Here is an 18,525-nt window from a genome sequence, read left to right on the forward strand (position 1 = left end):
AAAAAAAAAAAAAAAAAAAAAAAAAAAAAAAAATGATACCTCTCTGAAACACATTAAAAACAATTTTTAGTATACTAGTTGTACTAGGAAAATTTCCTTTTCTGCATTCTTAGACAGGATTTTTTTGTTTTATTTTTTGAGATAGGGTCTCACTATGTAGCACAGGCTGGCCTCAAACTCATGTCAATCTTCCTTCCTCAGCTTCCTGAGTGCTAGAACTACAGGTGTGCACCATCATGCCAGGCCTAAGAAATTTTCTTTTTCTTTCTTTCTTTTTTAAGGAGTTGAGTTAAATATACTTTTATTTTTATTTATTTATCATCATCATCATCATCATTTATTTATTTTTGGTACTGGGGATCAAACTCGGGACCTTGCACTTGCAAGGCAAGTGGTGGAACCACTGAGCTAAATCCCCAGCCCCTAGAAATTTTCTACTGTTTCAAAAATTTAGAATATACAGATGAGTGTTGAGATGAAAGGAATGAATACCCCATATTAAAACTATTGATTAGTGTCTTCCATTTTTGCTGAGAGCCAGAGGAGATCATCATTTGAATCCACTACTGAATGTCCTGTCCTATTTCTGTCCTAGAGCACTTGGGTGTTTTTATCTATTTTTGTTCATCCCATGGGCATCTCCATGAGTTCCAGGTCTCTTCCTTCCAGTTTTAATGATATTCTTTTAGTGTTGTTCTTAGTTTTGAGAAAGATCTTTGTAATACATTTGTTGGTCTGATTGCTTTGCTGCTTACTGTGATAATGTAGCTTGGAACAGATACATTAGCATTTGAAGATCTTGGTCTCTGCCCCAATTCAGGTATATCTTGCATCCAAACTTGGGATTAAAAAATTTTTTTTCTTTTATAGCAATTGTAACGTGCATACAAATGAATATTTCTGTAGCATTTAATAGAACTATCTTTATGTTCATATATTCCTTTGTCCTTTGTATTTTCCTTTCTTACCCTTATAGCTATGGTAGGTACAATCTTTCTTTTTGAGACAGGGTCTCACTGTGAAGTTAAGACTGACCTGGAACTCACTATGTAGCCCAGGCTCGTCTCAACTCATAGCAATCCTCCTGCCTCAGCCTCCCGAGTGCTGGGATTACAGGTGTGCGCCACCACGTCCAGCTAGTAGGTACAATTTAAAAACACTGCAAAATCACTAAACATTCATAATAGAGTTCTGAAAATTTTATTTAGATACATGACATAATGACCTGGACCAGAATGCTGCAGGAGTAGTTAGAGAAACATATAGACGAGTCCTTCATGGGTATTTCTAAGGACATTTAATTTTCAATGAAATTGTGCAGTTTTTATTTCATTTCCTTGATAATTTTCCTAATATTCAGTAAATATCTTTCTTGACTGCTAAAGGAAGATCTTATTTCTTCGTAGTGTTCCCAGTTAAAGTCTTTTTGGAACAGAACTACCTGTAAGGACTGCATTTTTTAATGTAATATCAGCAGGTCTTTTGGGGGGGATACTAAACCTGAAATTCACTGTACAGAACACAGTCACAGTGATTTTTCATTTGCCCTTCTAACTGAAGGTGGTATATTGTCTCTCTCTGATGCCAGAATGTGGTACAACATAATCCTTTCCTATACTTAGCATGAATTTATTAGATATAGTCCCTGCACACAGTCCAGCAGAGAACCCTGCATTACAGAAATAATTCTTGTGCTGCTGAGCTGGCAATTTGCCCACTTAATCACTTGTGTGATGTCATTTGTGCCGTTGGTAGGAAATGTGCTGACCATATCCTGAGTTTTAAAAGGCGTTGTGACAGGACATTGACCAGAAGTGAAATTTAAAATAAACCTTCTAAGTTATAGTGTATGTATTCAAACTCCAATATTATCAAAGTGGTAAAAGTATTATTTTAATCAGTAAGTCTGCCTTGGAGAACTACATTTTAGTTGGTCACCTTGCAATCAACTGATATGCTCATTCCAAATTACCTTCTGGCACCAGAGTGATTGCAGAGTGTGGAGTTGTGGGGAGAAGTAGGTAGGGAAGGGGTCTCATCCACAAAGGTGGTTTTGTTGTTTTGGAGTGAGTCTTAACCATTTCGCTTCTGTTTTATAATAAGGCTCATACAGAACATTGATTATTGGCTTGAGAGTTTTATAATGGTATATGCAAATGGAAGAGTCCAGATGTTGGACACTGATGACTGTACTAGATTGCTACTGAATCTTACAGGGAGAAGGCAGGACCCCTAATGTATATTTGATTTCTTGGCAGGAAGATGGATACTATGATGCTGAATTTGCGGAGTCTATTTGAGCAGCTTGTGCGCCGGGTGGAGATTCTCAGTGAAGGAAATGAACTCCGTAAGTCATTTTGAGCTGGTTTGTATAAAAAGGAAAAACAGATTTCAGATTTGGGTTTTCTACAGAGCTGAAGTATGTTCCAATTTTAAAGTTGCTTTTCATTTGAGGTACCTAAAAAAGAAAGTGATGGGCACTTATCCATGGTCAGAGCTTAATGGGTACTCATTCCAAATGGTCACTAAATTTTTTTCTGTAGTTACTCTTAAATGGATTTTATCGTTATCAAGGTTCTCTTCCCACTGCATAGTTGGCGTTAGTTGCCATTTTCACTTTTGTACCACAAACTGGGAATAATCTGGTTTTCCAAGGATGATGCTTTTTTTTTTTTGTTTTTTTGAGACAGGGTCTCACTATGTAGTTGAGACTGCCCTGGAACTCACTATGTAGCCCAGGCTGGTCTCGAACTCACAGCGATCCTCCTTCCTCAGCCTCCCGAGTGCTGGGATTACAGGCATGAGTCACCACACCTGGCTGATGCTTTTTTTTTTTTAGAATGATAGTTCATATATGTGTGTGTGTGTGTGTGTGTGTGTGTGTGTGTGTATTCATATTTGTATATCTATATGTATTAATATATTGGCCTTTCTCTGTTTTGTAAAACATTTTCTTTTTTTAGGAGGGACTGGGCATTACTTTTACCTATTTCTTGTGTTTGATGCATGGTAATAAAGGATTGAGTTGGTGAGGAGTACTGGGGAGAAAAAGGTGTTGATAGAGGGAACGATCTGCAAAGTAAATTAGCAAGAAAAAGAAGTGGGGTTAATAGCACTGATTTTATGTGATCTAAGGGAATTATTCTGTGCTAGCTTCTATTTCACAGGTTCAGTATTAGCCAATTTAGTAAATGTTGCTCTCAAGTCAGCCTCATTCATATAAAAGTAATGTAAGAACTGTGTCTTGAACTTTTCTTTATCTCTGTAGTACTTGGTGTGGCTTCTTGCTTATGCCTTTCAATATTTTCTTTAAATTGATTGATGCTTTTAATAGCTCTTATCCACTTACAGTCCTTTCAGAACAGTATTCTATTTTCTCTCTCTAATAGCTGCTGCATGACCCTGTCAGCTGGTACCAGCTCAGTAACCACAATGGCATACTAATCAGGCTTCTCTTTGCAGTCACATCATCTTGGAAGATGGATTACTTTTCAGTCTAGTGGGAAGGATATGGAATAAGATCTTAAAACTCAGGTTCAGGCTGATTTAGCTCAGTGGTTCCAGTGCCTGCCTCACAAGTGCAAGGACCTGAGTTCGATGCCCGGTACCAAAAACAAAAAAACCTCAGGTTCATTCAGCAAATATTTTGTGAAAACCTAGCAAAGCTTCTAGCACGTGATGAATTGAGGGAAAGGGACAATTAAATGGCTACATGGAGGAAAGTAGGGTTTGAGTTGAGCCTTAGATGTAGGTAGTATCCTAACAGGCAAAGAAGAAAGGGTGTCTCAGGTCAAGCAACAGCTAGAGTGGAGGCAAGAGGGTTTGAAGTGAATGGGAGTAAGGGTGTGTGACATAATCACAAATGTGCTTTGGGAAGATTAGCCTGGGAGAGGGTGTAGGCTGCACTAGAGGTGGAGGCTGGGTGTCTGACTAGGAAGGAGATGGTTGCCACAGCTCAGGAAAGAGGCAGTAAGAGGAATTCCATCCTTAACTAAATAATGCTTTTGCAGTGGTGCTTATGAGGTTGGAAACAAGGGGAAATGGGTAGAAGAGATAGTGGTCATAAGACCTCTGGGAGGAGATAGCTGAGAGCATGTGGGGGCAGAGGGAAGAATCTGAGGTTTAGCGTCTTGGTAACAACTGCTGGCTGTAAAATTGGAGTTGAAATAAATGTCTTTATTTTCTTTATGGAAGTGCTGTGAGGATTTGTGGGTAAACTGAATTAGATACTAGTAGTAAAAATACTTTTAGAAGTAGTCATGCCCCCCAAAAACAAACCCAACACACCCTTAAACAAGATACTTATTTTTACAGATATCTTTATCATATAAACACATTTCTAGTTTCTCATTGATAACTTATTTTTTTTTGAGGTTTCCCTGCAGTGCTTTATTAAGACAAACTGGAGTGGGGAGCCTGGACCCAGCCCACCCTGGAGACCAAAGCCCCCTCCCCCTGACTCCGCAGCAGCCACCTGTCTGTTTGCTGTGCTGCAGGGTGGGCAAATACTGGACCCCAGGTGGAGCTGCTGCATGCCTGGCGGAGGAGTCCCCGACACCTTCCTCACAGGCATCATCATTGATAACTATTTTATAATTCTAATATTTTCTAACTTGGAATGTTGGCTTTTGAGAAATCGTTTTTTAGATTTTAGAACCTTCTTTGTGTAGCCATTCTAGTATTCTTCCTCTTCTCAGATCCTAGGAAATTCCCATTTCCTCATATCTCTTGGCTCCTTACTCTTGCTTTTCATCACAACTTTATTCCTTTCTTTTTTTGTTTGGTTTTTCTAAAACCTAAGTCTAAGGTTATTGAAACATCTGAGTGAAAGTTAATATTCAAATAAAAGTAGCCTGAGTATTTTGTTATTCACCCCCTTCCCATCTACATGGTATTTATTTTCTAATTTTGCCACACTGGGGATTGAATCCAGGGCCTTACATGTGCTAGGCAAATGCTCTAGCATTGAGCTCCATCCCCAGTTATTTTTAAAATTTTATTTTGAGGCGGAGTTTCACTAAATTGCCCAGGCTGAATTAACTTGCATGTTTTCCTGACTACCAAATAGAGGTCACAGGTGTATACTACCCAGCCTGGCTATCTTCTATTTTTATTTTGTTATAAGCCACTTGAATCTTTCTGGTGTCATTAGTGTGTAAGTTAGGAATAGGTATAACTTAATATTTAGCAGGTGCCTATTGTGTGCCAGTGGCAGACAGTATGAGATTTGTGTTATATAGTACTATATTAGGAGATAGTTTCAGAGATAGGATTTTCTTCTAATGAAACAAGATAGTACAATTATCAAACTACATACTTTTGGCAAGTTTAGAGAGATTTAATGTGGAGCAAAGTAGAAAAGTATTCATGGAATAGATGGGACTCAAAAATGGGTATGTAAAGAGAAATGCATAGCTTGGTCACAGGTGAGAAGGCAGAAATAAATGTGGGCCTGTTCTGGGGGCAGGGACTGAGAAGTTTAGCTAGAGAAGGTGTTTATTATGTAGTAGTGGGAGGTAAGTTTGATTAGACTAGTAAGGTAGGCTTTGATGCCAGGAGTTTAAATTTGTTCTGAAGAGCAGTTCTTCATACACCAAATAGTCAAGTACCTACATGTGCTAGGTATAAGTGCAAGGCACTGGAGATAAAAGAGCAAAATAGACACAGGGTCCTTGCCCTTAAGTTCAGAGGGTAGTGAGACAAAGGGAAGAGCTTGTCCAAGGATGTGGGGCTGGGGGTAAGATGGGTGGGTGTTGAAAAAGAAATTGGGACAAACCACTTAAATCCGTTTGCTGAACTATGCACCAAATCATGACTTTTAAAAATGAATCGTAGGGCCGGGATTTAGCTCAGCAGTGCCACCGCCTGCCTCGCAAGCACAAGGTCCAGAGGTACCAAAAAATGAATCATAGATCAGGCTGGGGATTTAGCTCAGTGGCACCCAGCCTCATATGTGCAAGGTCCTGAATTCAATCCTCAGTACAAAAAGAAAAAAAGAATCATAGATTATCTTCAATTTGTTCTAATGAAATTTCTCTTTTATTTGTGTGCAAGGTAGGGGTGGGAAAGTGAACCTAGGGCCTTCACACTGAGCCAGGCCTGTTTTAAATTTTTTTTTTCTTTTTTAAAATTTTGAGACAAGATCTCACTAATTTGATAAATTGTCCAGGCTTGGCTTGAACTTGGGATCTTCATTTCTCAGTTTCCCAGATTGCTAGGATTATAAGTGTGCACCACCATGTCTAGTGCCTTCCTTTTTAATATATGTCTGGCTCTTTTTTTTTTTTTCATTGAGTTTATTGGTACTTTTTAAGTATACAGTACAGTTACATTCGTCACTGGGATCTTGTACCTTTACATGACAGATCTTGGTTCTCATTTTTTCACCATACCCCTGCCCTCCCTTCACCCCCTCCACCTGTCTGGCTCTTTTTGGTAGATAAACTTCGTAGTTTATTATGTATTTATATATATAGCCTTTTTTTTTTGGTACCAGGGATCAAACTTGGGTCCTTGTGCTTGCGAGGTAGGCAGCGGCACTACTGAGCTAAATCCCCAGCCCTTGTGTGTATAGCCTTTTAAAGCAGGGACTCTGAATTTAATAAAGCTTTTTTTGTTGTTGTTGTTTTTGTTTTTTTGAGACAGGGTCTCACTATGTAGTTCAGACTGCTCTGGAACTCTGTGTAGCCCAGGCTGGTCTCAAATTTGCAGTGATCCTCCTTCCACAGCCTCCCAAGTGCTGGGATTACAGGCGTGCGGCACCATGCCCGGCTAATACATTTTTTCAATGTCTGCTTCATGATGGGCTCAAACCAGGCTGAACTGTAATTCACAAATGGACTAAAAATTACCAAATTTTAACCAAATAATACCAAATTTATTAATTTCTAAAATCAAATTTTCTGGTTTGTGGTCCATAGTGCCTTTTGTCTCACTTCTAGCAAATTTTGCGCGCATCAGAATTGTACCTGAAAGGGATATCTTTTTATTTTGGTATTGGGAATCAAACTCAGGACTTTTCACTTGCGAGGCAGGCAGCGGAACCACTGAGCTAAATCCCCAGCCCTGAAAGGAATATTTTAAATCAGGCATTCCAATGCCAATTAGCAGTTAGTAGGAATAAAAGTCCAAACTTAATAAAACTTATCCAACCTCTCCTATTCAGTATAGTTCTAGAAACATTAGCCATAGCAAGTAGACAAGAGAAAGAAATAAAAGGAATAAAGATAGGAAAGAAAGAAGTTAAACTGTCACTGTTTGCTGATGATATGATACTCTACATAGAAGACCCAAAAAACTCTGCCAAAAGACTGCTAGGCTTAATTGACAGATTCAGTAGAGTAGCTAGATACTCTCAACACTCATAAATCAATACCCTTCTTGTACACAACAGACTCACTGAGAGAGAAATTAAGGAAATCCTTTCACAGTAACATCCAAAAAAATGAAATATCTAGGAATAAATCTAACGAAGGAGACAAAAGTCCCCTACACTGAAAATTGCAGCACTCTGAAAACAGATAGAAGAGGACATAAGAAGATGGAAAGACATCCCTTACTCCTGGGTAGGAAGAATCAACATAGTGAAAATGGCCATACTTCCAAAACTGCTATACAGATTCAGTGCAGTCCCAATTGAAATCCCAGCAGTATATTTCACAGAACTTGAGAAAATAATCCAAAAATTCATTTGGAACCAGAAGAGACCTAGGATAGCAAAAACCATTCTAAGCAACAGAGACATGGCAGTGGGTATCACAAGCCCCAACTTGAAACTATACTACAAAGACACTATGTTAAAAACAGCATGGTACTGGCAAAGAAACAGACCCAAGGATCAATGGAATAGATTAGAAGATGCAGAAACAACACCAGACTTACTCAGCTACCTCATCCTTGACAAAGGAGCCAACCATCCTCACTGGAGGAAAGATAGCCTCTTTAATAAATGGAGTTGGAAAAAATAGCTTTCAATTTGCCAAAGATTGAAACTAGATCCCTATCTTTCACCATGCACTAAACTAAAATCCAAGTGGATTAAAGATCTAAATGTCAAAACAGAAACACTAAATTTAATGGAAAGTAAATTAGGTAGAACTCTCAAAGACATTGGCATAGGAGAAGACTTTTTGAACAAATCCTCAGCAGTACAAGAATTTGCACAAAGAGTAAACAACTGGGATCTCATTGTATTAAAAAGTTTTTGCAGCCGGGCGTGGTGGCACACGCCTGTAATCCCAGCACTTGGGAGGCTGAGGCAGGAGGATTGCTGTGAGTTCGAGACCAGCCTGGGCTACATAGTGAGTTCCAGGGCAGTCTCAACTACATAGTGAAACCCTGCCTCAAAAAACTACAAAAAAAAAAGTTTTTGCAGAGCCGGGGATTTAGCTCATTGGTGCTGCCACCTGCCTCACAAATGCAAAGATCCAAGTTTGATCCCCGGTACACACACACACACACACAACACACACACACACACACACACAGAGAAAGTTTTTGCAGTGCAAGAGAAATCACCAATAGAGCTAAAAGACAACTTAAAATGTGGGAAACATTTTTAGCAGCTACTCCTCAGACAAAGGACTACTATCTAGAACATATAAAGAACTCAAAAAAATCAGACCCCCCCCCAAATATAAAGTCCGGATTCAAAAATGGGCATCTGAAATGAAGAGACATTTCTCAGACAAAGAAGTAAAAGCTGCAAATAAATATATGAAGAAATGTTCATCATCACTGGTCATTTGAGAGATGCAGATGAAAACAACACTGAAATTCCACCTCACCCCAGAAAGAATGTCTTCTATCCAGAAATCAACCAATAACAAATGCTGGTGGGGTTGTGGGGAGAAAGGAATCCTTCTCCATTGTTGGTGGGAGTGCAGACTGGTGCAACCACTGTGGAAATCAATATGGAGATACCTCAAAGAACTAGGATTAGAGGTTCCATTTGACCCAGCTATCCCTCTGCTGTGTATCTTTCCAAAATAATTAAAAGAATCATATCACAGTGATATATGCACACCCATGTTTATAGCGGTACATTTTATAGTAGCTAAAACTTGGAAACAGCCCAAATGCCCTTCAGTTCGAGATTGGATAAAGATGTGGTTTTTCTGTAAAATGGAGTACTACTCAGCCATAAAGAATGAGAAACTAGAAATATTATGGTTAAGTGGATGCACATTGAGACTATACTCTTTATTTTATTTTATTTTTATTTTTGATACCAGGGATCGAACTTGGGTCTTTGTGTTTGCAAGGCAGGCGACAGAACCCCTGAGCTAAATCCCCAGCCCCGAGACTAGTCCCTTAAGTGAAATAAATGTGACACACTTGAGCAAATACTGAATAGTTTTTCTGGTGTAAAAAACTAAAAGTGTAAATAAGGTTCAAATAGTATAATTGGGAGTGTAAAATAGGAAGAAAATGGCTGAAGGGGAAGTGGGAAGGAGAGGGGAAAGGAAATAAGGGAAAAGAAAAAATGTGAAAAAATGGAAACAAAGTCTTTGTAAAGAGGGAAGGATGAAGGGGATGAAGGGGATGAAGGGAGACCAGGGGTATGGGGAAAAATCAAGAACCAAGATATATCATGTAAAGGTACAAGATTTCAGTGATACATGTAATTGTATTGTTTGCCTTAAATGTACCAATAAACAATGGAAAAAAAATTTATCAAGAAGTATCATGAGCAAACAAGCAAAAGTAGGCTGAATGAAAATTTGTTCATTCTGATTGTTTTTCATTTCAGTAAATATTTGACTGTATATCTAATAATTATTTAGGAATACCGTGTCACTGACTACAATGTGGAGCTAGAAAATTTTTAGACTGTGTAGTTGAAGAGTGTCCTTCTTGTTCTGTATTTTTTGAAATCAAAGCATTACATACATCACCAACATGCAGAAGCCAAAAGTGCACTGTTTGGTGTGAGTTATCATAGTAAATGGCCAAGTAAGAAGCTCTTGTTTACATTTTTTGTATGAATCTCAAATATTGAAATAGTTAAATTTGCAAAAGGATGTATTGATATTTTTGCTTAAAAATTAAAAAGTAGCATTCCAGACTTCTTTATTCTATATAATTATATATATTATATATTATAATTATATTCTTTATTATATATTATAATTTATAATCTGTATTATACTTTATTTTTGGCTAATGATATTTACATTGTGTAGGATAACTAGGTCATGACACCTTATTTTACTAAAATTTGCTAAAAAGTAAAGTTTTACAACTTACTTTCTTTAGAATGAATTACAACTTTGAAACTTAGTCAAGTTTTAAAACCTTCTGAAAAACAACACCATATTGTTTCTCCCATCCAAGTACTAACCAAGTCCAAACCTGCTTAGCTTCTGTTTTGTTTTGGTTTTGGTTTTTTGAGACAGGGTCTCATTATGTAGTTGAGACTGACCTGGAACTCACTGTAGCCCAGGCTGGTCTCGAACTCACAGTGATCCTCCTGCCTCAGCCTCCCAAGTGCTGGGATTACAGGCATGTGCCACCACGCCTGGCCCTGCTTAGCTTCTGAGATCAGACCAGATTGGGCACTTTCAGTGTGGTGTGGCCACAGACCCCATATTGTTTCTAGGTTAAATTCGAGTAGGGAAAGTACCCTTGCTTCCTAGAAATTGGCCAGCTTTGTGTGAATGTGGCCCAATTTCAGCTATAAACTAGGTTAGCTTGACCAGCAGCAATATATAACTTGGAACCTTTTTCCATTATGTTGGTGGAAAGTGATGGTTAAAGATAGACGTTAACTAGAAAACGGTAGGGCACTTTTGCAAATGCATTATAGAAGGACCGTCTTCATCAATAGCAGATGTTAAGAATAGATGCCACCAGCGTTATTTAGCTCTGAGGTGCTGCCTTGGAAGCAGTTCAGTCTTTGCAGACATTTGAAGAGTCCACATTCTGCCATCAGTGACTTTCAAAGAGCCAGTAGGATCTTCTCTGCTGTTTTTCCAACTGGAATGTTTACATACCCTTCAGGGCAGTGTTAAACAGCAAAAGCAAATGGGCACTTTACTTTCAAATCAATATTTATATAATTATATAGTTGAATGGAATTGCATGTCTGGACATCTATAATATTAATCTATATCTACTGGAGCATATTATAACAGTTACATTTGAATTTGCTGTTTAATGTCTCTGATGGAGTAACGCATGACCACAGAGGAGGCTGTTTTTGTTTTATAGCTGTAACTGTCCTGGTGCATGACAGCTGCCCCAAAGGTATCCCCTTTGATTACCTTCTGTTCAGGAGCTTACAGTGTTGATGTTACATCTGGAGCCAGGTGACTAATGAGTTACATATTCCGTAGCAGATGCCGCTGGCTAAACCAAAAGTAACTGGCCCTGTATGAATCAGGAATTGCTCCCGACGAAGCTCTTGTCTAGAGTAACAAATGTACTCGTGATTATTTTCAGCTGGGTTTGCCAATAGTTCACCTGGTCCCTTTATGGAGTAAAAGTAGCTATAGCACCCATTTATTTGAGCTGTTATACTCTAATACTGAGTTATTAATATTAAAGCTTTTACCTTTCCTCAGAATTCATCCAGTTGGCAAAGGACTTTGAGGATTTCCGTAAGAAGTGGCAGAGAACAGACCATGAGCTGGGGAAATTCAAGGATCTTTTGATGAAAGCGGAAACTGAGCGTAGCGCTCTGGATGTTAAGCTGAAGCATGCACGTAATCAAGTGGATGTAGAGATCAAACGGAGACAGCGGGCTGAGGCTGACTGTGAGAAGCTGGTGTGTATTGTTTTTCTCTGCTAGGGCAGTGGTGATGGGGAAGGGATGCGTCATCTGATAATGTTTCCACTTGCCAAATGCACCTAGTTTCTTCTTCCACATTAAAGATCTAAAAGCACCCTGTCCTTTGACTGGAGCTGAAATTGCAGGCTATGACTCTTATAGTTTGAAATTAAAATTTATGTTCTTCTTCAGACTTGAAAATATTACTCAACAGACAGATTTCAGACAATTTAAAGAATTAAAATGAGGAGGAAAGTCAGGAAAATTCTAGTGTTCTTCATCTGTCATAAGTTATTGGCCATAAGTGCTACCCAGAATATTTGCATTCTTCTATGAATAATAGTCCTTTGATATTGACACAGGCAAGGCAACTGTTGTTCTGTTTATCACTGTTGTCTAATTCAGGATAAAGGGCTGGATGTATTCAACTTGTTGAGCAGTGTGACTGATATAGAGCATTATCATTTTGCTGTGCTAGGTGGGTCATGGTGCAAAAGGAAACCCTTTGCTAGGAGGAACTAATTGATTTTGGTTCTATGTTAGATGCTTCAGTAAGCTCATATTGTCTGGTTCCTGTGTGTTACAGCTTTGTATCCATTTTAATGCATTTCCTCCACCACTTAGAAAGGTGAGTGATTGCTTTGATCCATGCAAGACGCCAATAACTGTCCTGATAAAAATGACACTAAAGTGTTTTTGCTATGTGAAATCTATTTTAGAACCCTCATTTTGTGTAACTTTCCTCTTAGATTAGCAGTTGGATCCAAAAATCCTGTAGCAGAAGCCCCTTTATTCTAAAGTTCATTTTACCATCAGAAATCAGACTCACAATCTGAGCTTGATGTGAATTAATATGCTATTGGTGTAGCTGCCTTCCTGAAGGCCCATTTGCATAATGCTGTATTTTAATGTCTTTTGGTCTGCCTGTCCCATAAATTTGAGGTGAAGCTTTCTTCTCTGGCTAGTTATAATGTTTTACTCTGCTCTGGTCTGTAGGAACGACAGATTCAGCTGATTCGAGAGATGCTCATGTGTGACACATCTGGCAGTATTCAACTAAGCGAGGAGCAAAAATCAGCTCTGGCTTTTCTCAATAGAGGCCAACCAACCAGTGGCAGTGCTGGGAACAAAAGGTGGGGGAACTGCATCTGTTGTTATCTGATCACAAGCAACACAGCTGTCAGAATTCCTGTTATCTGAACCCTGAAATATACTGCTTTTGGAATGTGTGCTGAAGAAAGCAAAAAAAGACTTTGGGGGAAGGGTGATGGGTAATAAAGACACAGAGGCTTCCTTATTTGTTTTATTTTTGCTTTCCTTTTATTATACTTTGTCACCATGAGTGAAATTCTGATGTTGGTGCTAAATTGCACATCAATAAGTAATCCTGCACATTGTTAAGAAACCTAGGGTGAAAGTGGCAGTTCAGCAATACTGTCACTGTTTACTCTCCAGAGAGCTCTTGTAGCTTTTCTAGTTTAGAAAGGCTGCTGTGAGCCAGGACAAGAGAGTAATTTTGGTTCCACAGTCTTGCTGTTTAAAATAGTCTCAGCAAGGCTTTGAATTTAACACCCCTGATGCAATAAGTAGGGAAAGGTCAGCACTCTTAGAGCTATTTGTTTTATTGCCTGGTTTTATGGAGAATCTTTACAACTGAGAAGATGTATGGGCTTAATTTCTTAAAAAAACCAGTGCTGGGTAATATTATCATAGCAGCCACAGTTGGGGTCAAATTAAACCTCACTTTTCTTTAGGGAGCAGCACCCATATCCCTGGCTGTAACTTTCACTTGTTTTAAGCCCTTTGCTGAAAAAGCAACTACACTGCACCTGTACTTGTTAGACACACATACACACTCTCCATGAAAACCATAAAAAGCAACCCAAACCACAACTAGGGTTAAAGCTTGTAGCTCTCCATAGAGAGGCTACAGCCATGAACTTGCTCATGTTACCTCACGAAGGTACTTGTTTTGAATGTTGTCAGGGTTTTGCTCTGTAGTCTCCTGTGTCTAATATTATGTTGTTTCATTCTCCAGACTGTCAACCATTGATGAATCTGGTTCCCTTTTATCAGATATCAGCTTTGATAAGACTGACGAATCTCTGGTAATAAACATGTGATCTCAGACTTATCTATTTTTCTTAACCCTGCTCTCTCAGGAGCACTTCTCCTGTTCTCTCTTTTGGACATTTCTATCTATTGTTCTCTTTGTTGATATGTTACAGATGCTGAGCTAGTAATTTAAAATATAAATCCACATACTCATTAAGAGATTGGCTTTAGTATTTGTTTAGTTTCTTTTTTTTTTTGGTACCAGGGATCAAACTCAGGTCCTTGTGTTTGTGAGGCAGGCAGCGGAACCATTGAGCTAAATCCCCAGCCCTAGTTTCTAGAAGTATAAATGTAAAATTCAAGATTTGGCATGAGGTTGAGTTTATTTAAGGGATCTCTATGAGCTGCATGTACTAATTGATTATATCTTGACTTATTAAAGCCCTAGCCAGCAATAAAAGCCAAAATTATATGTAGTCAGGGTTTATTTGCTGCTCTTAGGGTGAATAGACTTATACTATACCTCTGAATTTGTTTGGTTCTTGAGGAAAGCTTAGCCACACTTCATAATTAGAAGGAAACCAAGCTCCTGGAACTTCAGTTGAAAGAATGTGATGAGGATTTATAGGAGTATCTTTAATGATCAACAATTGTTAACATGTCTAAACTCTTACCCTGCTTTTATGAGGCAGTGTGCCCTTTTGTGATGGTGGTGTTTCTACATAAAAGGATATCTGATATTTTAGTTTTGGATATTCAGGAGATTGGTGGTTTATTGATTGGTATATCTTATCCATTGCTGACTGAAGCCTAGCAAACAAAAACAGTAAATCAGAGGAAGTTATTAGTGGTTGGTTTTCTGACATAGCAAAACAAGTGACAACTAATTGTTACATGACTAGGAGTTTTCTATTCAAATTCAGTGTATGACTAGGAAAAAAAATGACCATTTTATAGGTACTTATTAGGCAGCCCCTTTTTAAGAGCTTGTTTAGAGGTTCTAGCAGGCAGGGGAGCACAGCTACAAATACCCTTGAATGAAGAAACAGTCCTCCGCTATTGAGGGGTGGTTATCCTCTTTGACCAGGCACACAATTTTGCAGCTTCAGCTTTGGGAAGGATGCCCGTGTGAGGGAGACAGAGGACACTTGCCCAGCCAGCCAGATCAACTGAATCAACCCTGGTGATCAATGGGATGATGAGTGTCACAGCCAGATTGCCCTCACATCCAGCCACCCCTTTTTGAAATAAGGAATGATATACAATAGGTTTGGGACACCCTAATATAACAAGAACATATTAGCAGCTGATTTTTGAGCTAGACCTGTGCTATGATACCTGTTGTAACTGAAACAGAATCAAACAACCAGGAGCTAAAGTACTTAACCTTGAATCAGAGAAGTAAAATTAATTTAGCTGAGCTGCTATCTGCAGTATGCAACTGTTTCTAGATACTGTGTTTTCATTAACAATTAGGAGTAAGGAAATCACTGATAGATAGCTAAAATAAATTACAAATGGTTAAGTGAATTGAAACTAGACCATGGTAAAAAATAAATGATTCTTCAGTGGGGAAACTCTTTTTCTTTGGACTCCAAAGAGGGATGATAGAGAGATATAAACCTAAACTTCAACATTTAAAATGACAATATTGTACAGAACATCTGATTAGACAGTAGCAGTCCCTTAAGGGCAAGAATCCCATTGACTATGATCAGTATAGTTCCTAACATTCTGTAAGTTCTAAAACTAATTACAAAGATAATCAAAAATAAAGGACCAGGCACCAGAAATAATCACGACAGAAGTTGATTCTTTAACCTTTTCTTGCCTCTGTGGTATTGACTCCTGATTCTATTACAATAGCTTCAATTTTTGAAAGAAAGCATGTTAACTTGCTATAGACCTATAGCTACAACACTAGACCTTTCCTATCCCTGTCCTAAAATTGTAAGTATTCTGACTCAAGAAACCTTGAAAGTTCACTGTAAATTTATTCGCATGGGGCTTGTGGGAGGATTGCCCAAAGAAAGAAGTTAATAAAATATAATTGTCAACAGGATTGGGATTCTTCTTTGGTGAAGAACTTCAAACTGAAGAAAAGACAAAAAAGGGTATGTGTATTTTTTTTTTTTTTTTTTTTTTTTTTTTTTTTTTTTTAACAAAGTTACAACGAAAGAACTTTCTTCAGAAATTTTGCCATGATACTGTATTCCTACATGCTACTCTAGGCACTGTTTTTTGTTTTGTTTTGTTTTTTGGTACAGGGGATCAAACTCAGGTGCTTGCACTTGTGAGGCAGGCAGTGGAACCACTAAGCTAAATCCCTGGCCCTCCAGCCACTGTTAAACACATGTTATAAGCAAATTCATGCCGTAGGGGTGATATTGATATTCCTGTAGTGATTTGGGACACTGGTTTGGGCTGCATCTCAATTCATTCATATAGTAGAAAATGATATATTTACGGTTGTTTTGAATTGTCATATGAATTTTTTTTTCAGCTTTAATTGAGTTTATTGGTACATTTTAGGTATACAGTATAGTTACATTCATTGTTGGGATCTTGTACCTCTACATGACAAGTCTTGGTTCTCATTTTTTCCCCTTGTCCCTGCCCTCCCTTTACCCCCTCCTCCCCTCCCCATCATATGAATTTTTATGCAAGACTTTTGTACTCTAACAAAAGCTTCAGATGAAATGTGTATATAATAGGATATAGAGATCTATCTGTGTGCTTCTTTAGAGTATTTAATGTGTTTCCAAAGACTTCATGTTCCTAGATAGGATTACAGCTCTACTTTTTCTGGTATTGTCATCTAAATTTCTCCAAAACTTGTGCCTTTATTTTTTGGGGCATTGAGAACATTTTTGTGCTTGTACAACTTATTTTTCATATGACAGTGGGCAACAAAAGTGAGCACTTTTTTTTTTTTATTGTAGCCTTGATCCTTAGGATTTGCATCTAGTTGTCTGATGGGATGATTTAATCTTCTGTGCTTCACATATACTTGGCACTAAAGTAGTCTTTGCTCGCTCTCTAGCGTTCTACTAGCCAACAATTTGTTGATGGACCCCCTGGGCCTGTAAAGAAAACTCGTTCCATTGGCTCCACAGTAGACCAGGTAAGGATCAGGCCAAGAGAAAGGTGTTCTTGAATACATCAGAGATTAGTGACCCTGAGCATTAAAATGGCTAAGTCCAATGGGAAAATATGTTTGCCAGCTGCTCCTCAGACAAAGGACTATTATCTAGAACATATAAAGAACTCAAAAAAATCAGGACCACCCCAAATATAAAGACCTGATTCAAAAATGGGCATCTGAAATGAAGAGACATTTCTCAGACAAAGAAGTAAAAGCAGCAAATAAATACATGAAGAAATGTTCAACATCACTGGTCATTCAAGAGATGCAGATGAGGGCCAGGAATTTAGCTCAGTGGTTACGCTGCCTGCCTTGCAAGCACAAGGACCTGAGTTTGATCCCTGGTACCAAAAAAAAAAAAGAGATGCAGATGAAAACAACACTGAGATTCCACCTCACCTCAGAAAGAGTAGCTTCTATCCAGAAATCAACCAATAACAAATGCTGGTGGGGTCATGGGGAGAAAGGAACCCTTCTCCATTGTTGGTGGGAGTGCAGACTGGTGCAACCACTGTGGAAATCAATATGGAGATACCTCAAAGAACTAGGATTAGAGGTTCCATTTGACCCAGCTGTCCCTCTGCTGTGTATCTTCCCAAAATAATTAAAAGAGTCATACCACAGTGATATATGCTCACCAGTTTATAGCGGTACAGTTTATAGTAGCTAAAATTTGGAAACAGCCCAAATGCCCATCAACTGGAGATTGGATAAAGAAGATGTGGTTTTTCTATAAAATGGAGTACTACGCAGCCATAAAGAATGAGAGCCTAGAGTCATTCATAGGAAAATGGGATGCGTATTGAGGCCATACTCTTTAGTGAAATAAATAAGATACACCTATAAATATCGAATCGTTTCTCTGGTATGAAAAACAAAGTGTAAATAAGATCCAAATTATAAAAAAGAAAGGCTAAGTCCACAATGCAGTATTACATTGAGAGGTGTTTTATGAGAGTTTGTCTATGTTATAAGAGCCTATCATTCATGAGTAGAATTACTCTGATACAGTAAAATGCTTTCAGCTAGAGTCTTTACTGCTTATATGTCTATCCCTGTGACCTACATTTATATTTTAAAAAATGAGATTTCAACTTGAGAGTGTTTGGAGCTGTGACCATAAGACAGATTCAGGAATTTGTCATACTCCATAATATTCTATAATGGAAAGTCAGACTTGATATTCATCCTTCTCTCATTACTAATTTTATTCCAGGGGAATGAATCCATAGTTGCAAAAACTACAGTGACTGTTCCCAATGATGGTGGGCCCATTGAAGCTGTGTCCACTATTGAGACTGTGCCATATTTGACCAGGAGCCGAAGGAAAACAGGTCTTTTGAACTTGTGATTAAATTGCCTGTGTAAACCTACTGGTGAAATTTAAAAGTGGTTTCTTAGATCCTTCTTGAGACAGGAATTGGTCATAATGGGTAGTTTCCTACTGCTGCCTTCGGAGGACCAGAGATCTCTGTCCTTCAGTGCCTTCAGGTTGCTAGCCTGGCCTGTGCTACAAATGGATTAAGTAGTTTCTCTCTCTCTCTCTCTCTCTCTC

General features: G+C 38.4%; 1 protein-coding gene across 3 annotated transcripts in view; it reads left to right on the plus strand.

The window, feature by feature from the left end:
* Window positions 1-18,525, plus strand: part of Racgap1 (Rac GTPase activating protein 1) — a 34,410-nt gene that overhangs the window by 6,802 nt on the left and 9,083 nt on the right. For 2 of the 3 annotated variants that reach the window (XM_010623652.1, XM_019207433.1), the window contains exons 2-8: window positions 2,259-2,347; window positions 11,565-11,767; window positions 12,767-12,903; window positions 13,809-13,878; window positions 15,886-15,939; window positions 16,869-16,949; window positions 18,187-18,304. In XM_010623652.1, coding sequence (XP_010621954.1) covers window positions 2,263-2,347; window positions 11,565-11,767; window positions 12,767-12,903; window positions 13,809-13,878; window positions 15,886-15,939; window positions 16,869-16,949; window positions 18,187-18,304 — 748 coding nt within the window. In that variant the 5' untranslated portion in view covers window positions 2,259-2,262. The remainder of the gene's footprint in view (window positions 1-2,258; window positions 2,348-11,564; window positions 11,768-12,766; window positions 12,904-13,808; window positions 13,879-15,885; window positions 15,940-16,868; window positions 16,950-18,186; window positions 18,305-18,525) is intronic. The other variant, XM_010623653.1, reaches the window with a different exon arrangement.

This window comes from Fukomys damarensis, unplaced genomic scaffold (genome assembly GCF_012274545.1).
Source record: "Fukomys damarensis isolate Sample0158 unplaced genomic scaffold, DMR_v1.0_HiC HiC_scaffold_15, whole genome shotgun sequence".
NCBI lineage: Eukaryota > Metazoa > Chordata > Mammalia > Rodentia > Bathyergidae > Fukomys > Fukomys damarensis.